This window comes from Dysidea avara, chromosome 7 (genome assembly GCF_963678975.1).
Source record: "Dysidea avara chromosome 7, odDysAvar1.4, whole genome shotgun sequence".
Lineage (NCBI taxonomy): Eukaryota > Metazoa > Porifera > Demospongiae > Dictyoceratida > Dysideidae > Dysidea > Dysidea avara.
The window spans coordinates 16046825-16070680 of record NC_089278.1 but is presented as its reverse complement, the minus strand read 5'-3'; the positions used below and the strand labels follow the sequence as shown (position 1 = coordinate 16070680).

At 37.0% G+C, this 23856-nt stretch overlaps 5 protein-coding genes and 1 non-coding gene across 10 annotated transcripts in view; 4 read left to right on the top strand and 2 right to left on the bottom strand.

Moving 5' to 3' along the window:
* The first annotated feature begins 67 nt into the window (after nt 1-67).
* On the top strand, nt 68-138 carry Trnag-gcc (transfer RNA glycine (anticodon GCC)). The gene has a single exon. It is a non-coding gene; the product is annotated as a tRNA-Gly (tRNA).
* Nucleotides 139-362: 224 nt separating this feature from the next.
* Nucleotides 363-2600, bottom strand: LOC136261629 (retinol dehydrogenase 12-like). The gene is made up of 2 exons (XM_066055659.1): nt 1666-2600; nt 363-1367 (listed from the first exon to the last, which is right to left on the bottom strand). The coding sequence occupies exons 1-2, from the start codon at nt 2410-2412 to the stop codon at nt 1143-1145; spliced, it is 972 nt and encodes a 323-aa protein (XP_065911731.1). The 5' UTR covers nt 2413-2600; the 3' UTR covers nt 363-1142.
* LOC136261628 (nuclear factor related to kappa-B-binding protein-like) lies at nt 2412-10765 on the top strand. Its single transcript, XM_066055658.1, has 18 exons — nt 2412-2551; nt 2962-3039; nt 3098-3138; nt 4338-4399; nt 4570-4628; nt 4925-4981; nt 6205-6302; nt 6388-6418; nt 6593-6706; nt 6861-6933; nt 7799-8021; nt 8095-8152; nt 8199-8279; nt 8385-8481; nt 9372-9421; nt 9500-9556; nt 9795-9918; nt 10279-10765. The coding sequence occupies exons 1-18, from the start codon at nt 2486-2488 to the stop codon at nt 10743-10745; spliced, it is 1836 nt and encodes a 611-aa protein (XP_065911730.1). The 5' UTR covers nt 2412-2485; the 3' UTR covers nt 10746-10765.
* Nucleotides 10766-10827: 62 nt separating this feature from the next.
* On the top strand, nt 10828-18013 carry LOC136261066 (uncharacterized). Its single transcript, XM_066055033.1, has 15 exons — nt 10828-10998; nt 11077-11223; nt 13386-13535; nt 13717-13887; nt 13968-14081; nt 14131-14274; nt 14401-14511; nt 14567-14647; nt 15389-15463; nt 15543-15647; nt 15827-15925; nt 16144-16224; nt 16314-16465; nt 17121-17271; nt 17831-18013. The coding sequence occupies exons 1-15, from the start codon at nt 10843-10845 to the stop codon at nt 17873-17875; spliced, it is 1782 nt and encodes a 593-aa protein (XP_065911105.1). The 5' UTR covers nt 10828-10842; the 3' UTR covers nt 17876-18013.
* Nucleotides 18014-19808: 1795 nt separating this feature from the next.
* LOC136261627 (NADH dehydrogenase [ubiquinone] 1 alpha subcomplex subunit 12-like) lies at nt 19809-22293 on the top strand. 3 transcript variants are annotated; one of them, XM_066055656.1, is made up of 4 exons: nt 19809-19959; nt 21661-21743; nt 21794-21863; nt 22028-22293. In XM_066055656.1, the coding sequence occupies exons 2-4, from the start codon at nt 21662-21664 to the stop codon at nt 22194-22196; spliced, it is 321 nt and encodes a 106-aa protein (XP_065911728.1). In that variant the 5' UTR covers nt 19809-19959; nt 21661; the 3' UTR covers nt 22197-22293. The 3 variants fall into 3 exon arrangements, with proteins under 3 accessions (XP_065911728.1, XP_065911726.1, XP_065911727.1); XM_066055654.1 differs by lacking the exon at nt 19809-19959 and adding an exon at nt 20017-20202; XM_066055655.1 differs by lacking the exon at nt 19809-19959 and adding an exon at nt 20453-20474.
* A 10-nt stretch (nt 22294-22303) lies between these two features.
* The window catches only part of LOC136261625 (cGMP-dependent protein kinase 1-like), a 6561-nt gene continuing 5008 nt past the window's right edge, over nt 22304-23856 (bottom strand). For all 3 annotated transcript variants that reach the window (XM_066055651.1, XM_066055652.1, XM_066055653.1), the window contains exons 16-20: nt 23427-23567; nt 23312-23376; nt 23041-23163; nt 22723-22852; nt 22304-22583 (exon numbers count right to left, since the gene is read on the bottom strand). In XM_066055651.1, the coding sequence (XP_065911723.1) occupies nt 22446-22583; nt 22723-22852; nt 23041-23163; nt 23312-23376; nt 23427-23567 (597 nt within the window). In that variant the 3' untranslated portion in view covers nt 22304-22445. The remainder of the gene's footprint in view (nt 22584-22722; nt 22853-23040; nt 23164-23311; nt 23377-23426; nt 23568-23856) is intronic.

Sequence of the window (23856 nt, the reverse complement as noted above, 5' to 3'; positions counted from 1 at the left end):
TAACAGCAGGTATGGAATCTGAAGATTGACTATATAGACTACAACAAAACCAGTGTTTTGCAACATAGCATTGGTGGTTCAGTGGTAGAATCCTCGCCTGCCACGCGGGGGGCCCGGGTTCGATTCCCGGCCAATGCAACTTTTTTTTTTTTTCCTTTACAAAAAGAATCTGTCTTGCAGGCATTGCCAGACAACTGTTTTCTTTTTTCATATATTTATTTCCACTTAGTTATATACTCAGTTTTGGAGAATGTTATCTTATACCCTCATCTGAAGGCACACGCTGAAGTTAGTAAGTAGTAAAAAGCTTTATATAGTGCAATGTTAAAAATACATAATGATACAAACAGTAGTTATAGCTGCATGAGCAAACCAAAGGAATCTGGTAACAAGTACCAGACCCTGAAATTATGTACTTAATTACTTATAATAACTAACTATTGTGTGCATTAAAGTTCAGTGGCTTGGGTGTTAATGGCTGACCCTGACAAATACGTGCCATTGTCTCTAGCTGCAATTTTTGCTTATGCTGTTTCATCACTATACACACATACAAGCCAGGGTGCTAGCTAACAGTAGGGTACTGGTATGAAAGTCAAGTTGGTTGTCAGTAAGACAAAGGAAGAAATGCATTACATATATGTACTCCAAAATACTAGTAGTGAATATGCCATAGATTTTTGTCCCTTCATGTACTAGATGCATGGTGTTCGCTTTCTATTGTTCCACTACATAACATCTGTTCTATCTAACACTACTCCCTACTTTTCATCATGCTGTAAATTTGTACTATGTACATCTTTTTATTTGTATGACTGTATCTTTGCTAAGCAACTCTGTACTGTGCTGTTAGTTTGTTTGTATGTATGTATAACTCAGTGCTTGAAATAAACAGACAGAAATGCTAGTCTATATTTAGCTAATCAGAAACTTGATGGGACATCCAATGTTCTTTTTACCTTGAAAGCAGGTGGTAGTGAGCATACTATTTACGTCCAACCAAAATGGACATGCTCAGACAAACAACAAGAAAATGCTAGATGTCCGACCAATATTTCAAGCACTCATACTTAGGTATGTGTGTTATATAATGTAAAATATCCTAGGGGAAGTCTGAGAATCATTATAAAATACACAATGTATTACTCTGTTTCTTTCAGATAAGGTTTAATCAGTTCACTGGTGTAGTCCCATAGTTCGGCACATATTTTATCGTTCATAGAGTAAGCTGATGGGGTCTTCTTGCTGCAACTAAAGTAATAGCCACTGGCACCTTCCACCTCTTGTGATACAGCACAATGAATAGCTGTTTGGGCTCCTTCAACTGGTGTCACGAAAAACAATTTCTTCATCATGTACAACATAATCTGTAACAATACATACAATGATGAAAATTTAATATTGCACATCGTGTAAATATTGTAATATTCAAAGGCTTCAGTATAAATTGAAGTTAAATATGGAAAAGTCTGTATCATGATTACTGAATGGCACAAATAATAAACTACTAATGGATCCAAAGTCAATACCCATGTAATGGCAGGAATAGTACATGAACACAAGAGGGAAGCTATAATAACATGTGCTACATGCATGCATTGTAAATGAAAAACATCATCAAAACTTTTATTCTCCAAGATTTGCTTTATATTAATGTATACATACCTTAGCCCAAATTGGAAATGTTTTAGTAATAATGGCAGTATCCACTGCTCCTGGGTTAACAGCACACACTGTTACTCCACATCCCTCTAATCTCTTCCCCAACTCTCTTGCAAACATTAAATCAGCAAGCTTTGATTTGCTATATACCCTGACATAATCAAGCACATATTGATGCTTGGTTAACATCATGTCATCAAAGTCAAGGTAATCAAAGTTATGCATTAATGACGTTGTGAAGAGTATCCTTGAAGGAGAAGAGGTTTTTAGTCTTTCTAGAAGTAATAACGTAAGAAGAAAATGTCCAACATAGTTGATGGCCATGGTAGCATCAAATCCATCTGCTGTAGTCTGCCTGTTGTACAACATAACTCCTGCATTGTTTACTAGCAAATGAATTTCACTTTCAAGTTCCAAAATGCCTTGAGAAAATTCTTGGACAGATTTCATTGAACTCAAATCCAATTTCCGGAAATAAACGGCCTCGTTTCCTGTTTCTTGTTGTATTTCCTTTGCTGCAGTTTCTCCAATGCTAATCGGGACTTCGCTAGCAATATAAACTTTAGCACCTCTTCTTGCTAAATCAGTCGCAGTGCACCTACCAATCCCACTGTTTCCGCCAGTGACGATCACTACTTTCCCAACCATGCGTGCTGAACTCTTGCAAAATGCCACTTTCACAAATAAATATCTGAAGCTGACGACAAGCAAACAAAAGCAAAATAGAGATATAAATATGAAAAACAGCATTTTTGCTTCGATCTTGACTTGAGCTGTTGAAAACCCACAATCACTTCTAATTGTTCTTCACGTGGGCAGCCAAATGGAAGAAGTATCAGGGATAGGAGAAGTTGGGAAGTTGGTGGTTCCATTAGACTTGGCTGAAAACGTAAGTGAAATCTACTGCCTACTCTTATACGTGTGCGTAACTCAAAAACACCTGTAAATTTATCGTGTGACCAGAATGACCCATTTATACGCGCAGGGAGCTTCTGTGTTCATTAAAGTGCTATCCCTCAAGGGACTTGTGAGAAAGCTAAGGGGAATACACACTGGTTAGGAACACTTAAAAACCCTTCATTAAATCTCACACTTTAGGTCAAGCTGTGTATGAGACTAAATGTAGAGTCTATATCCACTATGTAAATCTTATGGCCAGGCTACTTTTTCCCCTTTATGTGGAAGTGAGGGAATAGTTTTCCCACCTCCACACTTAAAAGAAAAGTCTGGGCACAAGACCAGTGATATGTGCTAGTGTGTGTTAATTATTAAATTTAATTATCTTCCTTTTCATTTTAGCAAGATTTGTTCAGGCATGTCTTGTCTTTAGACACTTGGCAGAATGTACTTAGTGATGAAGAAAGGAACAACTTGAAAGTATGCTGTATGACATTGTGACATTCTACCTTCAATGTGTATTGTTGTACACATTTAGTTGCTGTTACCAAGAACTGATAACGATGAAGAAACCATTAAGTATGTAACTATGGTAACTGGTATATATGTATTGTATCAGGGGCATATTGAAGGTGGTAAAAGAATATGAAACTTATTTACATACATGTACTGTGGTGCTAGTCTCGTGCCCAACCGGGCTCGCGCTAATGCGCAAACACCGTCTGGTGACAATGCTCGAGTTTCTTGGGCCCGGAAGTGCGATCCAGCCAAAATATTGGCTGGCCAATCAGAATCGAGGAGTTGCATAATCGTTTTAAAACCATTCGAAAATGACTAGGAATAAGGTAAAACTCAAAATGGGGCGTTTGCTAGATGCGATCTCTTCATTCATTGTATTAGTAGAGGAAGCGTTTCATTTCTGGTGAAACATCGAGTCACGATTCATAAGTTATGAATCGTATGAATCGTGACTCGATGTTTCACCAGAAATGAAACGCTTCCTCTACTAATACAATGAATGAAGAGATCGCATCTAGCAAACACCCCATTTTGAGTTTTACCTTATTCCTAGTCATTTTTGAATGGTTTTAAAACGATTATGCAACTCCTCGATTCTGATTGGCCAGCCAATATTTTGGCTGGATCGCACTTCCGGGCCCAAGAAACTCGAGCATTGTCACCAGACGGTGTTTGCGCATTAGCGCGAGCCCGGCTGGGCACGAGACTACTGTGGTGCTTGATAATTACAAATCATGGTACCCTTTTAGTAAATATTGCAGGAATTCTCCACTTATATGCAAAATTAACCTTTCATGGTGAGTGTGGCCTACAGCATGGTGCTACAAATAACTGTCCTTTGCATATTTGTTACTGCAAAGTTGATACCACCATCAGTCTATAAAATGTTCACAACTTCTTGGGAGGGTTTGTAACTCACCACTTCAGAGGAGGTAGGACATGCATTGTACTCTGCTTGAATAATACTATCACGTGAATCTCAATAATACAGTACAAAACAACACTGGATGTTTAGATGGTGCTTTACATAAACTTCAAAGCTATGCAGTGTTTGTCCCTATTGTACGTATAATAAAATGATCATTCAAATTCATTGCTAACTTGACTAATCTTTACTACATATGGTCATGTGTTACTAATGTTTAGCCAGTTTTATGTGCTAATCAAAATAATGTATATATTGTACCATATAATGATGTATGTGTTATGTATTTTCTGACTGCTTATAATTTTATTAATTGGAATTATTTTCTCCACAGATTTTTGTTCTCTGATCATCCCAAGGGTGATCCTCTGAGTCAAACTTGGAAATCATTATTTGGTAAACACTGCATACGTGTAGTGGTGTGTGTGTGTGTGTGTGTGTGTGTGTGTGTGTGTGTGTGTGTGTGTGTGTGTGTGTGTGTGTGTGTGTGTGTGTGTGTGTGTGTGTGTGTGTGTGTGTGCATTAATTTGTGCAGAAATAGTATGTTGTATGTGTTCTGGTTATAGGAGCATCTGCAGCTTCAAAAGGTTCACAGAAAGTTAAAGCAAAATCAAGGCAGCATCAGGTACTGTATGACTATACTAGAGTTAATAACAGAGTCTCCTCTACTGTTAACTCTTGAACTTACTATAACGTACTGTACTCTTGTTATTACTAACTACTGCATACAAAAATCACCAGGAGCAAAACATGCATCCACCATATTTGCACTACTACATATGTGGCTTTGCAAAAGACGCTTTTAGCATTGTATATCAACTATTACCATGGAGGTATCAAATCAATGCTATCAATACTTTAGTAATAGCTGATAACCATGCATAGATATGTGTGTATTGATATATGTGTATATACTTATAGTTAAAGCATAAAAGAGCTCTTGTGCGTTCACAACGAAGTCTGTTTGTCTCAAGAAAGGTATGTGTAAGCATACACAGTATTTGTGTAGTACTTTGTACATCTACCTTCATATCTTTAGCTTAGTAACTAACGCTATACCATGCATGTACAATACACACATATTATACATAAACATGATGTGTTGTATAAAAATGTCTAAGCAAGGGGTGTCACTCCAATAGACACTGTACTATGATCTGTGACCGTGGTCAAAGCTGGTCAAGATCAATTTTGACTTTTGACTTTCATCAAAAATTTGTCTTTACCATTTGACCTGGTTTTGCTATATTTTCATGCACTACTTACTTGTGAAGCTTTGACCATGCTGGGAAAACAGCTTGACAATTGTTCTTTGTGGCCTTGTTCATTGACCTTTAGCTTTGACCGCAGTTGCAGATTATAGTACAGCACTTATTGGAGTGACACCCCTTTGTCCAAGGCCACATTATTTACTTATACACTTAGGTGACCACTGATAAGCTACTGCAGTAGTATGACCCTGTAGTACAGTGGTAGATAGTTATGACATCTTGTAAAAGTTTTATTCATCAAAGTATTAATGTGTATGGCGGTGGAACTCACTTCACTACATTATTCACACTGTATTTTACCCAATGAAAGTTATAGCTTGATAAAAAGCAATGTTATGAAGCTGCATCACAGTCTGTAAATACAACTGTAAGTGCCCTTAGTGCCTAGTCTCACCAGCCAGCCTGTAATTTTTCTATTGTCATTTGGTCAGATTTCCCGACCAAAAGACAAAAAAACTGGTTGGTGAGACTAAGTAAGTGCCACATTTGAATGAACAGTAGCTACACGGTTTTCCATGTTAAAGTTGCACATTATGTTCAACTGACTCAAAACAACTATGTACATGTATGGGATAATGACATCCCCAGTAATGTGAAAAAATGTTAGATTAACCACTTTGGATTTTGATTCCAGTTAACCACACCGTAAATGACAAAGTTAAGAGTGACTAAAATTTGGCAAATTTGGTAAATCAAAGAAATTCACTAAACCTTATTTGCTAATCAGCTATTCAATATATTGTTCTACATGTAAACTCGCCAAACTTTTGTCTGCCAACCTGTTGATTTACTAAACCCAAACTTTCATTGTTCATAGTGTATCTAATTCTGCCATTAGTAGTTACTACCACTACTACACTATAGCATGTTGTTTTTTTTTTTACTATGTGTTTATGTCTTATCTGGTTTATTGGCATTTCTTATCTACAGAAATTAGCTTTAACTGATAAAACATACTCTAAGTTGCTTCCTGATTGTAAAGGTCCTCACTCCAATCTTCTTAGTAAGATGAACAGGAGATACAGAAAGTGAGTTAATTGTGATACATGTGTGTGTGCTGTGGTAAATGTGCAAGTAAACTTTTTATTTACTCTTCAATACTTCCTCCTCTAGAACACTGTTGGATTGCACAAAGGATAGTGGGGTATGTTAGCAATGAGAAAGGATAATAACGATAGACATTTACATCTGTGAAGGCAATATTAAATATCTCCAACACTGACGCCATTTTTTGTACCATTGAGTTAAACAATTTTACCAACACACTAGCCTTCTTGTAGAGTACTCTTCATGTGTTACATGTCATGTGTTATTACAGATCGCTAATTCTTCATCATCAGAGGATGAAGGTGTTAATGGTGATCAGTGTCGTAGTGAACAGGCTTACATGAGGATGTTGAAGAAACATAAGAAGAGAAGAATAGAAAATATAGTTAGCTTTGTGTATTGTAGTGTAAATAATATAATATAGTTTCTGTGTTGTGCGTGGGTGGGTGGGTGTATTTAGTACTATAGATGCATGTACCTGTAATTGACATGTGTAGCTGTTGTACATGGGATGTTGTAGTGTCACTATTGTTTTCTAGCACTTACCGGAACTGGACACTAGTGATGTTACACTGAAGAGCATTGTTGCTAGGACTGATCCCAAGTTGCTAAGTACGCATATACAGTGCATTATATGTGACCATCTCAGCAAAAACCCACCTAGTTTGCACAGCTTTTAGATTTCTTTTTATTTTGTCAGCATTATGTACAGTATCCAAGGAATGGATCACCAAAATTATTGTGGTGAGTAGTTTTGGAATTATAGTGCTAGACAGTAGGAAGAGCAAGGAAATCTGCAGCTATACTGAAAATAAACTATACATTCGCAGCCATACAGGATTATTCTACAGCATTGGGATTTTTGGCTTAAAATGTTCACCATGGATTGGCAAATTAATGAAGGTGTAGTTTTAACCCTGTAGTTACTAGCACATGCACGTATGAAGGCAGTTTTATTGAAGAAATGACAATGATCTTGTTTACATCTACTGCATTGTAAACAAACACACATGACACGCATACCATTAGGGCTACAGAAACAAAGCAAAGAGTTTCGAACTCTCCATGAGCAAACAAATAAAATGGTGTATAGGTTAAGCCTGGTTTCCCTGAGTAATGGCTCGATTAAAAATTACATATTTTTTTCTTTGTAGCATGCGAATTTCACCAATATTTTAAAATTTTGTTTTTCTCAAAATGCATGCTTGTGAGAACTAAGCAGGTTTTTGCTAAGATGGTCACATATACGTACATACATACGTACATACAACTGTATAATGTGGTCTTTCCTTTACATCCTGTGGTATCATCACACACTTGCATGAACTGATCCAAAAACTGTAGTGTGTATGTACGTAGTATGTGTGTCTGCATACTCAATGTTGAAGCTTAATGTGTAGCATACAAAGGGTATATTGCTTGCAGGTGAAAAATCTGTAGCATTGTTTTAGAGACTTACTGTGTGCATGTTACCCAGACACCTATGCTGATGTGATTGACAGAGTTGATAAGGAACCACCATTTGATCTTCACTCATACCTTGCTCCCCCTTCAACCACAACCACTAGTACTACTGCTACTGCCAGTGCTGCCAGTGCAGAAGCCAGTAATGTAGTAACCACTCCAGCTAGCTCTAGTACTACCAATACTAGTCAAACTTCTACTGAGAAACCAAAGAAAGAAGCATCTAAACCAAAATTGTATGTAATAATTATTACGTGTGTGTGTGTTTAATGGTATAATTGTGTGTTTATGTATTCTTTCATCATCAAGAACCAACTATACTATTCAGCCAACTACTGAGGCAGAAAGAAAACTGTTTAGACTTCAGGTAAATACGTACACAGTCAAAATATTTCATGTGTTCTGTATTTCAGGAAACTGAGCGATATGAAAATCCTCACAAAGCTTACACGTATAATATCCGTTCTATTGAGTCTACTGTTGGTCCTGTTAAGGTAGAGTGATAAGATATTTTTGTATGTGCTTTGTTCATTTGATACGCTTGACTTATACTAAAGACCTGCTATTATATTGCTTACTCTTACACCTTCTGTGTATAGGGTATCTACAAGAAGGACCAGGGTAATCATAGTAAAGTGAGGGAACACTTTCTGCTCAAGTCATCGAGACCCCACTATGTTACAATCCTTTCAATTGGTTAGTTGATGTATGCATGTATGCATCGTTGCACCTGAATTTGTGGTGAAATAATTATTGGTTCACATGTACTGCAGTGACCCTCCTTTCTACGTACGTAGAAAACTGTAGTGTGGGTTAACAGTGTGGGTTAACATTAACAAAGGTCCACCTTAATAGAGTTCAGCTACTGTACATTTCATTCAAGCCAATGCCTTTGAATTGAAGTTCTCTCCAGGTTTATTGGTATCATTGAGTATGTATATACATTAAAAGAGTGACCACACAATATATTGAATATGAATACAATGTGAAGCAATACATTAAATGTGCAGTATTGCTCTCCATACCATATGGCAGGTTATTTTTGCAGAAGAACTAGACAAAATCTGTATTTAAATTTCAAAGAGTGTATATTTTTAAGTCCAGGTGGATTTCAAATACACAAAAAAAAATTATGTCAAGATGTGTATACGTATGCTTGCCAAACACTGACCTACTGATGGTATAATCCTCACCCTCCTATGCACTGGAGGGACAACTTGGGAGAGTCTCAAGTGGAGGAAATTCTAATCAGCCACCAGCTCAATCATATCTCTGCTAGAGAAACAATGGTCATTCTAGATCAGCTGTTTTCGTAGTAACGATACTGTTTGACCATTACAATCACTTATATATGAACTATAAACTCAAAGAAATATGTGAGCTAATTTGCATCCATACCAAAATGTTGAAAGCACATAAAAACAAAGTTATTTTTCAGGTCATGGGAATTCATTTTCGTAGAGAATGGCCTCTTCAAATACCCAAAATAAAAATCCTTCAAAAGTTACCTGCTATACAGTATTAGTTCCAAGGGATGTTAACATTCTTAGTAGCTATGTCAGATATCACTTTCTTTATTTACACAGTTAGAGATTCTGCATCCAGGCTTCCTGAAAGTGGAGGAACTAGGGCAGATGTAAGTTGATAGTATACAAATGTGTTACATTCTGTTATGTTGTCAAGATGATTATTCATGTTGTATGTATTTATTTAGATATGTATGCTAGTTAGGGACTCTCAATACATTGTAGAAGATGCCACAGATTCCCAGGTTTGTATATTGGAAACTGTAGTGGTGTAAATGCTGTAAATCAGACTTTGTTTAGTCTCTCTTAAAAGTTAAAACAATGGTTGGTAAAGTGCAGGACTTGGATCCTGGTTTAAAGAGAGAAAATTTCCTTTTGAAGACTGGTTATTTGTAACATACTGAAGCCACTGTGTACTTAGCATACATGAACATGTATCAAACATGCATATATGTAGGGTTTCCATTTCTGTCGCCCTCACAGGTTCATGCTGCTGTTAGTGGTGCCCTAGATAGGTTACATTACGAGAAAGATCCTTGTGTGAAATATGACAGTAGCAAGAAAGTGTGGGTCTACCTGCACAGGAACAGAACAAGGGATGAATTTGGTATGTGTCTTAAACAGCAGATAACTACACCACATACAGTAAAATACAATCTGATGTATGCCACTTAGGCCCTACTGCAATTTCACCATGCATCCATGACTTGTGCCAAACAGTGTACACTGCAGTAATCTTCACACCACATATAGAGCGTTGTTTACTTAGTGGACTTATGAACTTTACTGCACTATGCAATGTATGCATCTGTACAAGTTCCCATTGACAGTGAATCACTATCATATGTGAGTGTGTACTGAGTGCCTAGAATCCTCTTATTTGTGTCATTTTATGGTGTACTTTTGGAAACATTGTGTGCATTGTTTCACCATCACTATTATAAAATGATCCTGTTTGATTTTACAGAACAAATTCATTTGGCCGGAGCTCACACAGCTACATCACAAAAGAAAGGTCAAAAGCCAACAAAGGCACCAACCTCATCTGCAAAATTGTCTATGTCTCCTGCTGGTGGTGGCTCCAGTAAGAAGAAAACTAAATCAATACGCATCCCACAACCTCTTCACCAACCATCACCCCCAACAAAAAGTAGTCTCCTTAGTACCACTCATGAGCCAATAACAGGATCGTTACTATTGGATACCTCTGATATACAGTTAGGGGAAGCATCAAATGTTTTCAAATTAGAGAGTGCTAGTCAACCTGTACAAAGTAATACTGAGCAGAGTTTGGATTTGATGTTAAGCGATAGCAGCAAACTGAGTAGCTCTATGATGGATATCCCTCTACAAAACTCTACACTACCTCCAGATGCTATATTTAGCAGTGACGATAATAGTAGCAGTAATGATTTCTTGTCTGACAGTTCTTAAAATAAATGCTATAAAAAGTACATGTATTTGTGATCAGTGATTTTGAATAAACAGTCACGTACACTCCAAGTGTTTACTCTGTGGTGTAAAGCTGGTCATGGCATGGCTTGACACCACATGTGTTCAAATGACCATACGTGTTAATACATGGCTGTACGTGACTGTTTACTTCCGGAGAATTAACACAAAAATTTCTCACGTGCCGGGTCAAAAGTCGGAGTTTAATGGTCTGGTTTTTGATGTGAAGTCATCGGTGAATGCACTATAATTATATCATATAAATTTCGCACATTATTCACTGTATTTAAACGACACCAGTTTTTCCTTATAGCAGTATTACTACTCCTGTACAAATATGAGCTTAAGGTTGCTACGGAAAATAACGGACTTCCGATTGGTGAAAAGGTCGTTGACTTTACGATTCCATTCCAGGCTGTTCAGCATGTCTGCACCTCAAGATGATGTGAAAGTATTACCGGTACGTATAGGTTGATGTATTGTAATTGCATTAGTTTATAGCGCTATAATTTTATTAATCACTTGCAGCTGTCATTTCGAACACATGGAATCGAGGGAACAGCGTAGTGCTGTTTTGTCATTTCCAGTGTTAGTTAATAACACAACTTCAGTTGGTACGATGTACAGTGGGTATCTGGGAACTGTTCCAACTACCTTACTCGGGGCGGGGAGGGGGTGGGTCAGGGGAGCACAACAAAGATTTATGCTGCGTAACTCTCAGCATGGCTTTAGATTAGAATCTCAGTTACTCTTATTAGTCCATGAACTGTATGATAGCAACACCCAATCTGTCCGGCCTGCTGCAATAAGTATTATACAAACTGCAATAGTATGGAGAAATTCATGATCAATGGATTGCCTCTTTCTTAAGTAATCGATTACTGAAAGTCACAGCTAGTGAAGGTACATTCTCACTACACTGGTTACTTACTCAAGTGTGCCGTGAGGTACTGTGGTTTTAGGCCCCATTTTGTTTTTAGCATATGAGGCAGACTCCTGTAAGCGTTTGAGCATTAATCAGATGGCTGCAGGTTCAAGGCTGCCTATAAAGCAAAAATGATCCTGCAGGAGTCCTGCAAAATCCTACAAGAAATGGCCGGATTCTCTTGCAAGATCTTGGCAAATATTATTGCAGGATCGCTTTGCCTGTAGGTCCAGTCATGGATTATTTTTTTCTCTTTTCTCCACCTTTTCAAACACACTTTCTGTGATAAGTGCTGTTTTATGAGTATCTCACTATGCAGATATCAATATGTCTATCATATTTCTAGCACTCCACTAACTGCTGTTACCAAACACTTAAGTGTTACAATTCAGTCTGGCCTTAAATGGAACAACAGTCAAACACATTCAACAAATTATTTAGAAAAGCCATTATCTCTGTTACAATTACCAAAATGTCAAGGTAGCTACAATTGAGACTAAGTGATCTGTATGTATATCCTTCAAATTGAGCTGTAAAGCAATGGAAAATGGTTTCATGTTTTCCTTCCCTTCTACACACTGTGTGATTGGCCCTAGGTAGTTAATGAAAGGTCTAGCTATCATATGTGCGTACTTAGGAAGCAAAATAAGAACAAATATTGTGGCTTCAGTGTTTATGGGAACTAGTTTAATTTTTGATGAAAGTTTTGATATGCATCATGACAATGCAGCTAGTAGAGTACGTGCTTATTGCTCAGTAAGTGGGATGGCTTAGCATGCAATTGGCTTTTTTGTAGTTTCTTTTTGTCCACACAGATCTCCTTATAAAATCTGGTTGTAGTTGCAGTCTCGTATTTATTACGTTTGATCATTTAATAATTGGTTCTCTCTCATATGCACTGCCTACCCAGGTCAGGCAGAGGTGCATGTGAGTTGGTAATAATTTTCAAAGCTATCTGACAAAATCCTCCACCCGGGGACAACTTCCACTTTAATACCTCAAGATATCCAACCCCACCTCCAAAACTTCTAGTCAATGATATTTGTGGGCAGAAATTTGTAGTGTTCGATAGGTACCCATTTGCTCTTGTAATAAGCGTATCATCAGTGACTCTCAGTGCTGGTTTCATGTAACCAGCCCTTTTCTTCACTGAGCCAGTAATTTTTTCTGACCTGACTGCCTCAAAATACTGAAGTCAGAGCATTTTTGCAAAAATCTTAACAAAGCTTTGGATTTTGTCTTACAACAATATCCACTTTGTTATTCTATTAACCGTGTAGCTTTTAGTTTGTAGCCTCTGACTGTTGCAATATGATAGTCTCCAAACATGTTTGTTACACGCAGCAATATTATATTCTCAAAACATTTGCTCACCCAAACTGTGGGTATTACCTATTCAGCATTAACAATATGTTCTTCGTGCTATATGTATATGGTAAGTATAGTGTATGCTGTGGTGGTGCTATGATGTGCTACATTACAGTTAAAGTATGTAGTTAATAGACTAATGCCACAGATAATAACCAGGAAACCACAACAATTGGTATTTGGTTTCATTTATGCACACTAAGTGTATAGCACGGGATATTATTTTAATAATAGGTTTTTAATGCAAAGGGCAACTTGACCACAGCCAGAATACACTAATACATGTATCAGGCAAACTATTATAATTCTATGTTAACTACATTATGTAGAGTGGATTACGTGATATAGTAAAGACACCTAAGGGACTTGAGGTGAAGATCTTCTACCTTGAATGTTTGGCTCATGCTTCTTACACGATACACCACAAAGAGTCGGCTTTTGTGATAGATCCAAGGAGAGATGTTGATGCATATATCAGTGTAAGATGACTATTAAATTGTTAATAGAATTTAAACTGTTTATGTTTCACGTCACTCTGTATAACTATTTTATCCTATAGTTGATCATGATTTTTTTTCTGTAAGGGTATAGTATATAATAAAGCCTATGCAAAGATCTATGAATGAATGATAAAAATGTGTACATTTAATGATACAATAGGAGGCTCAGAAGGGTGGCTGGAGTATTGAAGGTGTACTAGAAACACATGTCCATGCTGACTTTGTGTCTGGCCATTGTGAGTTAGCAGAAAGGACTGGTGCTACGATATACTTTGGTCCTGGTGCTTCGGACAGACTAAAATTTCCTCATCACGAAGTTAAAGATGGTGAAGTAAGTTTAACATTTTTATTGCAACAAAACCTTGCTAATATTTGGTTGGAACATTATTCCATTTCATATGCACTATATAGTTGTTGGATATAACTGATGTCTATGCCATAAAAGTACTGCATACTCCTGGCCACACCATGGAATCTGTAGTATGGCTGGTCGTTGATAAAGAAGAAGGAAACAGACCAATACACGTAGGAATTCTGTGATATTTACAATGCAACAGTGTATGTGTATCACTAGGCATTTACTGGGGACACTTTATTCATTGGTTCATGTGGAAGGCCTGATCTGATTGGAACAGCTGGTCACACTGCCAAAGAAATGTCTGAAAGAATGTTTTACTCCCTAAAAAATAAAATATGTACACTTCCTGATGATGTTAAGGTATTGCACTGTGAAAATCAATTGTGATGTTTTATATAATATTGTACACGGATGAAGATTTGTGGTATGTATAGAGTCCTCAAGCAATGCTAAAAATTTGTATTTCATTTTTATTTCTTCTTGCAGGTATTTCCTGCACATGGTGCAGGTTCTCCGTGTGGAAAGAACTTAAGTTCTGATTTGTATTCCACTATTGAGAAGGAAAAGGCTACCAACCCAGCTTTACAGTACAACAATGTAAAGCTATATGTCTCTGCTGTACAAGTTGTAGCACTTTTGTATGTGTCTATAGGTTGATAAGTTTGTGGAATATTTAACAGAGGGTCAGCCAGCTGCTCCAATGTACTTTACTCATGATGTTCAAACTAATCTTGTAAGTTGCTCTGTGCATTATATAGTTTAACTAGAAACATTTGATATTAGACTATCATGTATATCAAGTTTATTGTTGATTGCTCTATTGAAAGAACATTACACTGATATACACTGTTGCCTCAGTGAGCTGTTTTAGTGATTTTGCCAGTTGGTACAAGTAAAAATATGTGCATTAAACTCTTGCAGACTGATCAAGAGTTTATCTGTTAACTTGGTAACTGCAACATTCAAAGAACAGATAGCAATGCCGGATCCAGGATGGGGCATTTGGGGCAAATGCCCATCCCCCTTGAAGAGTCATGCTTCTTTTGATAAAAATACTATGTGTCTTGTCAGACCAAAATCAATTTTTTATGAAAACAGCATATTACAGCCATTTGTTGTGAACTCACCTGAAACTATAGTTAAAATAGTTGTCAAACTGTCACCCGGCACCTTTGTACGTACTAAGTGCCTCTAAAATAATTATCGTGTTGCTGATGTTCTTTTTGATACTTAACAACCATCTGCAAAGGCCATAAATCAACCTACTAAGGAGTGATCATTGCTGCTTAAAAAAATACAGCAACAAGAGAATTTACTCTCTCCAACCTACCTGTTTGTGCCCCTCCCCTTTCCAGCTCCTGGATCTGCCCCTGAATAGTCCCCACAAGTGTTTGGTAGTCACTGTAGATTGTGCGTTTCATGAAAAATGTTTCCAAGGATGTTTTACATATGGGCTGTAAATGTGTTGTTATAGGAAGGTGCAGGTGCAATAGCTAATGAGGTTGCTCAAATAGTTAAAATGTCACCAGAAGAAATTAAAGAAAAAACAACAAATCAATGTATGTTCTAGATACCAGAAAAGTAAGCTCAAACATTTAAAATGGGTAATGTCAATGGTATGATATTAGGTACCAGATTATGCAGCTGCCCATGTGGAAGGGTCAATAAATATTTCTCTTGGAACTGAAGGTGGAGCAACCCTCAGTGTAGAGGACGGGAACTTCTGTATATGGGTAAGTTTGTTATTCCAATTGCAATCGATACATGTTGTTGGCCTATACCCCTCCTTTGTTTAATGTTTTTGTATTGAATGATCGTGAACAGACGCTAAATCTATACTTTAATTATAATTCATGTGGTGCAGTTTAGTCGTACATACAATACATGAATATTGTTGCACACCTTCTAAAAGGTTGGAAGTGTCATTTCAAAAGACGATAAAATTTATTTGATAAATGAGCCAGGAAGAGACAAAGAAGCTGTTCAACGGCTTGCAAGGATTGGATACAAGGTGCGTGTTGTGTGTTGTGGTGTGTGTTGCGTGTTGTGTTGTGTGTGTGTGCGTGCGTGCGTGCGTGCGTGCGTGCGTGCGTGCGTGCGTGCGTGCGTGTGTGTGTGTTATAATTGTGTACGTTCATCACCACATTTGCAATATACACGTTAACTGTAGCCATACATCAACTACAATGCATTTTCCTTAACTTCACAGAATCTTTTCCATTGCTATAGACATCAGGGATACTGGATGGTGGAATTGAGGCATGGAAAAATGCTGGATTGCCTTTGGCTTCACACAAAAGAATTGATTTGGTTAGTGGTTATACTAATTACTGCATACCTGCATGCTCATTATAGAAAACTGGTATTTGCTGCTCTATAATAATAATGCATTTATTTAGAGTACAAAAGATGAAAATTTGCAGGATTTACTAAGTACTGGTTACAAACTATTGGACGTACGGACTCCACCTGAATATTCCAACAACTGTGCCAAAGTTGCTATGAACACACCTCTTGCCAACCTTGCTGAATACTTTGATAAATTAGACAAGTATGTCATAAGTGGTGTATGTGTGCAACTGTGCATGCATAAAACCCTCTAAATTAACACTGAGTGTTGAATAATTGTGCTGAATATTAACTAAACATACAATCTATTAATTGTTGTACAACTGCTATAAACATTTATATATCTGAGAACACAGCTAAGACATAGGGTGGTCACTTGCTCATACGTACACATGTCACACTTATACTCACCACCATACATCACATGATACTATACTATTATATTCACATGGGAGCTTATGTCACTGCATTCAAATTAGTGCTGAGTAATATACTGATTATGCTAAATGACAGTATCTGTTTAATTTCTTAACACCGCATACTGTGGATTTTAAAAAACAGTCTTATAAAGCTTCTTTGTTAGTATGAAAAGTGTACCTATGAAAGGATAATGGATTGGTGTACAATACTGTACTGCAATCAGCTTGCCAACACAAAGTAAAACATTTAATAGAGGCATCTAAAGGTATACCAATAATATAGTTGTACCGCATTATCAAGTAACAATATTGTACCATCTATGAAATATCAAAACCACTCAGCATTAATTTGAATGCTAGAGATACACTTCTGACATAATATTCACGTATATTATATGTGAATAATTATATTAAGTATTGTATACCTCCTTATCACAGGAATACACCTTACATTTGCTACTGTGCTGCTGGATACAGATCGTCAATTGCTACATCTCTTCTTAATCAACATGGGTTCAAGGCTATGGATATTTATGGTGGATTTGCAGCCATCAGTGTCTTCAATCCTGAACTGACCACAACTGGAAAGGTAAAACAATGTTGCTTTATAATTGTGGCATACCATATTTACTTGGTTAAACACCACACCTTCAATAGTAACTGCACTTGAGTGGTGTCATGATCAATATTGAAAATAAGGGCTTCAGCATCATTTTCAAGCATCGAGTAATGGTAAAATTCGAATAGTTGTCGCATCAATTTTATGAATTAAGGTAATAAATACTGCAGCGTTTAACCAAGTAAATATAGCACCATACGCAAGGAAATTTTGACATCAAAAAAATTTGATGAATCGATTTAATTCATCAAATTTTATTTCATCAAATGTTTATAAGCGCCTTTAAAAGTACAGGTTTTGTCCACAATTTCTTGATTTTCGTCAACATTTTATTCGTCAAATCTGCTGAAGTGTGAATTCATCAAATTTTTCTTACATCAAAATTTCTTTGCGTACGGTACATGTACTTTACGAGTTCTTTCATTTTGTGTGTGTGTGTGTGTAGTACAAACTGTTGCTGCTAATATGTACTGGACTTTTAATGTATGCCAAATGGCAAAATGAAATAGTTTTCTACATTTTTATATAGGTATGTCCAACAATGAAGAAAGTGATTGATCAACTTCTCCAGTGAACCAACTGATGTATATTACAACTCTGTAGTTACTGTACAAGCATCTTTACATTATCATTATTAATACTTGCAGATTATCAAAGTTATGTACTTGCTGTCCAAAGAATTGTGAATCATGTTGTTACAAATTACTTTTTATTCATGCAAAAGCAATTATGTAGAGCCCAGCCTGTATAATTCCTTTTACACATCTTCCTTGATTACTATTATTACTGCAAACAATTAAAATAATATGTGCATACTATACTATTCTAGTGAAGGTTTTTGTGAATACAGCAGTATCCTAGCTAAATCAAAAACAGGATCTTTGGAGGGAACATTGAGATGCCACGTAGCTAAATAGAAATCTGTACATCACAGAATTCATTATATTTTGTTATAATGGTGCTGTTGGTTGTACTATTGAAATGTTGTGGATATTTGAAACAAGTGAAACGTGTAGTAGTGGTAATTTTGGCAGGGTATAACAAGCTAGCTAGAATCAATGTACACATCACCTGCTAAAACAGTAAAAATTTATGTCCAGCAAATAAGGCACATAAAGTTACAAATCACAGATTATATATCCTCTACTAATATATGGATGGGAAAATTTTTAATGGGAATAGGGATCGCTGAAAAAAGCCACAAAAACAAGAAAGGATCGCTGGGGTAGTAATGTAAACCACAAATTCCTATTTTGACTCTGTCATAAATTTTTAGTTACACGCTCTATCTGTCATTTTGAAGTGAGTCAAAATAGGGATTTGTGGTTTACATTACCACCCCAGTGATCCCTTCTTGTTTTTGTGGCTTTTTTCAGCGATCCCTATTCCAGTTTTAAAATTTCCAATTTTTTATTCATCTAGTTTGATTAATCCAGTAGCTAATGGATTATGAAGAAAACTGTGGTGAATAGTGTAATTTTGCATTCTGCATTGTAACACCGTCAATATTTCAGTACACACATAAAACTGATCAAATTGCAATGTGCATACAGACTGAGAGCCTCCTAATATGAGCTACAATTTACATTACTGGTGCCTTTAATAGCTGTCAAATTTAGTACAAGGATTGTTGTTATACACTTGACTGTATTATACATCAGGGTGAACTCCCTTCATACTGGAAGAGGGCATATGTAACACCAGTATACAAGAAAGGCCCATGTACTAATCCATCGAACTATAGACATAGCTATATCATTGACTAGTATTTGCTGCAAGTTGTTGGAACATATCATCTCCTCAGCAATATCTTCTCACACTATTGACTACAATATCATGTGTACAATATAATATGGATTTCTTTGATTGATAATGAAGACTGTGGTGAATAGTGTAATTTTGCATTCTGCATACGGTAACGCCATCAACGCCTTTCAGTACAAACATGAAACTGATCAAATTGCAATGTGCATACAGACTGAGAGTCTCCCAACATGAGCTACAATTTACATTACTGGTGCCTTTAATAGCTGTCAAATTCAGTGTAAGGATTGTTGTTATACACTTGACTGCATTATAGAGGGATTGCACGCGTGATACGTTATGACGTATTTTCGTAAAATCCTTAACAACCGTTGCTTGTCAGACATTTGTGAGGTACGCGAGTGAAGGCTACAGCCAGTGTCAATGGTTCTGTGTAGAATGGAACACATTCGCTAGGTTAGTCACTTAGGATAGCCGTCGTCAAAATTGTACAAAGTGTTAGGGTTTACGACTAATCGACGAAAAATTGATATTACGCTTGTCCAACTTAGTGCTAGTATTTAATGTTTGTTTCTAACCTTATCCTAGCTTTTGACAGAGATTCTCTTATTTCGTAAAGCGTGGTGACGAAATAAGTGCATTCGCCCCAGTGCGTACCATTGAAAAGTAAACCTCACAAATGTCAGACTAGCAACGGTTGTTAAGCATTTTTATAATTCGCGCCACAATACTTTTCGCGTGCAAACCCTCTGACCAGTCACGTGAGATTTGACGAACGTCAAATTCATCAAAATTTCCCCCTGTAGTGCACAGACCGAGCGGCACAGATGGTGGGTATATTAACCAATCAAGGGTGGTCTGAGGAGTGAGAACATGCTATTCAATATGTTACAGGTAAAATCAAATACTTGTACTGTAGGGGTGCACAATTCCTGTACGTATGCAAAAGTCGCTTACTTAGAGAGAAATTCTGACTGATAGCGCTTATAAAGTAGTAGCGCTTATAGACGCTTGTAGAATCCTCCATCACGACCAGTGAAAAGCGTGAAAAACTGGGTGATATTTCTCAATGGCTTTTGTAATAAGAAGAATTCGGGAGGCAGGAGGGCTGAGAAATACATTTTGGACCGTTTTTAAGTGAGAAAATGATACATGTACGTGTGTAGTATAAATAGTCTCTCTCAGACAACAGAAATCTCACCATTTACGTACCTATGGGGTTTCATCCATTTAAAACCGTTGACTACTATGACTACAAATGTTGCCCTATCTGTGGTGTGCTTTATTTGGAATGTGCATCTGTGCAAGTAGCACCTCATATATAGATACTAGTGTTATCCAGTACTGGTAGCAGTTTTTTTTTTTGTTGTTTTTTTTTAACAAACAGGAAAGCATATGCTAAAGGCAAGGTATGTATTGTTGTGTATCTCTATTGAGAAGTGTATAACTTGTATACTCCAATGTTTTTTGTGTATGCGCAATGGCTTGGCTCAATCATTTACCATAGGTCCATTGTATACAAATTATATTATGTGCACAACAGTATGGCTGATTGAAAATTGTTGTTATGGAGATGGCATGCCCTTATGTGCATCCTTTGCCATGTTTCTGACTACAACTACACTATACTATACTTACTAGGGAGGCAGTCTTGTTCCCAGACTGCCTTTTTACCCTTTTGTGAGAAAACGGTCTGGCAAAACTCCAATAGCCTTTTTATTCTCATTCTGAATCTTTACATTCTAGTTGGACTTTACTCCTTTTTTCTTCCCTCCACCCAAATACAACGGTTTGCCAGCAGAAATAATACAGTAGACAGTGGTTGTCTGGTTTTGTACTCAAGTGGAGCTGTGACAAGCCTGCCGGCCTGCGAACTAAACTGTAGGAGAGAAAAGAAAAGACTCACCAGGGTACACTAAATGTCCTATAGCTATTTGTACTCTGATGTTCATTAGGATTTCAAGCAATAAAATGTTCAGTTTGCTTGTGTGTAAAACTGTTGATATACTGTATAGTAAAAAAAACTAACTTTGGCGTAAAAACAAACTGGTGAATTTGGCAAATATGGCTTAAATCATCAAAAATTTTTCCACCAATTGTTTTAGTAGCAATCATGCACATGAGCAGAAAAAGCGACACCGTGTTGCAGCATTGAAATTGGTTCTGCAATATTTTAACTACTAGCTACCAAGAGATAAGAAAGAAAACACAGTCCATCACCACATTTGGTATATACGTGATAACCTGCCTGGCACTGAGCACGGGATCACTGTGCCAGAGTGCGAGGTTCACTGTAAGACTAAACATTGCTGTCAACATTCATATCACAGGAAAATGACACACTTGCACGTGGTATACTTTCATGTAGAGATAGCGTACTTACGCATTCCTTTGTAATCTATCAGTTGTTTGATCAGATAAGTGTACATTAACTAGGGTAGAGTCCCCATTCGCCAAAGTTTTTCTAACATATTTTCAATAGAGGGTTTTCACCAAACCTTTTTACCATGCACCTAAGTTTTTTACTATACAGAATGCATCTATCTATGTGTAGTAAATGTATTGTGGTGATGCAAAATGGGCATTGACTTGTAGGATGAGAGATTTGAGGATTGGAGAATTAGTGGGTACCGATAGTGTTGGAAACAAGTACTACCAGAATAATAACTACTTCTTTGGTAAGACTACATATACTAAATCTACACTGTAGTTTGTACCGTGTCTTTAGGTCGTAATCGTTGGGTATTTTATGCCAAGAAGAGAGGAGAGTATGACGCCAGTGATGTTCCAGCAGAATGGTATGACTTAGTGTATTTATCAAACCATAGCTATAGTAGCCATGCATTCTACATAGGGAATACGTGTTCGTGTAGGACTGACTTTTTTATCAATTAACACCATGATACATAGTTGATTTTCCACAATTAGGGTTGGTCACTATAAAGTGTGTTTACATGTATAGGCACGGATGGCTACACTACACTACGGATGACCCACCCACTTTAAAGCCACCAACTCAGAGGAAGTTTTTGTCAGAACATATTGCAAACAAAACTGGCAGTAATGAAGCTTATGTACCATACAGTACCACAAGACCAAAGGTGCAGAGCTGGAAACCTCCACAAAAGTGATATGAAATCACAGACATGCATACAGTATAAACCTTACAGAATACTTGTATCAAATATTGTTATTATTTCGAAGACACAATTACAAATCTGTTGAGAATTGTCCTTGCCCTTTTCATAAAATATTTATGATTTCAACTAAGAACAATAAGAAAATAAAATTACAAGCAAACATGGGCACGGTATTGGCTAACACAAGTTTTATTTCTATATATATTATAAACTAATGGCTAATGTTTTTCATCACATTTATCAGTGCCCAATGGGGAAATTAGTTTGGCTGAAGGGCCCAAAGTCTTCATCCCATCCAGTCATATCATCAGGAGGCTGTTCTGATCGATCAGGTGGATTGAACTGGTCAAAGTGGCTCATATCAGTAGATGAGCGTATCTAGAGAAATTAAATAGACCAAACTAAATGAAATACTGGAGAGTAAGTATATAAAGTAGTGCAAGACATTCTTTAACCCATTTACTGTACATGCATTGACATGGCATGGCACTAATACAGGATATAGCACAGTACGTACATCTGGTATTATTGGTGGCACCAAAGTCCTGCTGAGTAGCCCATCCCAGTCAAATCCTTGGAACCAGCGATGTCTTTTGATGTCCTTTAGACCATCTTTTAAGTAGCCAAGCCTCTCTGCTGGATTATCTCTGCATGAAAGTGTGTACATAACATTAAATCCTGATACAGCACCAACTATTTATTTTGAGAGTTAGGGACTGATCTATATCTGATCATTTTAAAGATTGCAAACTTGTTTTTACTACATGATCCTTAGGTGAAGAAAATCATGACAAAAAGCCCTACCATACCCAGTAACAATATGATATTATAGTACCTGCACAGTCTCTTGATTAAGGTCTGAGCATTCCTTGTGATCTTACGTGGGAAGTCAATGACGTCGATTCCCTTCAAAATGATATTGTATGTTCGCATTGGATCTGATCCAGAAAATGGCGGACTGTAAAGTACAGAAATATAACAGCGTGTTGCAGTTTTGTAATGCTGGTTGTATGTAAATAAAATATGATGTATGTAGCATATGAAACAAAATTCACACATGAAGATAACAGGGCTCCATCTTGAAGTTAACAAACAAGTAAAATCACCTTCCAGTTAATAATTCATACATCAATATACCCAGTGACCAGTAATCTGCTGACAAGTCATGGCCCTACAAAATAAGCTATCGTACACACAGGTTGTATACAGTACAATATTCACCTTGTTCAAAATGATCTCTGGAGCAACATATTCTGGTGTACCACAGAAAGTCCAAGTTTTGCGCCCAAATCCAATTTGCTTAGCAAACCCAAAATCAACCAACTTGACATATCCTTGGTTATCCAACAACAAGTTTTCAGGCTATAAAATACACCATTCAGAGTAGGCCATCACATATATACCATATCACTACTGTATTTCATAACAAAGGACACCACCCTGTTCTATTAGCTAATCATGCTTTACTGGGATGAGCCTGAGTCCCATTCTGGCAGTATTTGCTTCAACCGTTATTACCATCATGTTCTCAAAATTTACACAATGAACATGGAATATCCACACTGTATGTAGTCAATTTAACAGTTTGTACAACCGTGACCCGTCAAATTCCCAAAAGTCTATGTAAGAAACATGGTTGATTCAACAGTAG

Coding starts and splice junctions, on each gene's coding strand:
- LOC136261066 (XM_066055033.1), top strand. CDS start 10,843: ATGGCATGGCTTGACACCACATGTGTTCAAATGACCATACGTGTTAAT. Junction 13,536..13,716: donor ATGTTGATGCATATATCAGT/GTAAGATGACTA, acceptor ATGATACAATAG/GAGGCTCAGAAGGGTGGCTG. Junction 16,225..16,313: donor CACACAAAAGAATTGATTTG/GTTAGTGGTTAT, acceptor GCATTTATTTAG/AGTACAAAAGATGAAAATTT.
- LOC136261629 (XM_066055659.1), bottom strand. CDS start 2,412: ATGCTGTTTTTCATATTTATATCTCTATTTTGCTTTTGTTTGCTTGTC. Junction 1,368..1,665: donor CATTTCCAATTTGGGCTAAG/GTATGTATACAT, acceptor GTATTGTTACAG/ATTATGTTGTACATGATGAA.
- LOC136261628 (XM_066055658.1), top strand. CDS start 2,486: ATGGAAGAAGTATCAGGGATAGGAGAAGTTGGGAAGTTGGTGGTTCCA. Junction 8,482..9,371: donor TGTTACAATCCTTTCAATTG/GTTAGTTGATGT, acceptor TTATTTACACAG/TTAGAGATTCTGCATCCAGG. Junction 9,557..9,794: donor AAGATGCCACAGATTCCCAG/GTTTGTATATTG, acceptor TCGCCCTCACAG/GTTCATGCTGCTGTTAGTGG.
- LOC136261627 (XM_066055654.1), top strand. CDS start 20,135: ATGGCTTTTGTAATAAGAAGAATTCGGGAGGCAGGAGGGCTGAGAAAT. Junction 21,744..21,793: donor GAATAATAACTACTTCTTTG/GTAAGACTACAT, acceptor CCGTGTCTTTAG/GTCGTAATCGTTGGGTATTT. Junction 21,864..22,027: donor AGTGATGTTCCAGCAGAATG/GTATGACTTAGT, acceptor TTACATGTATAG/GCACGGATGGCTACACTACA.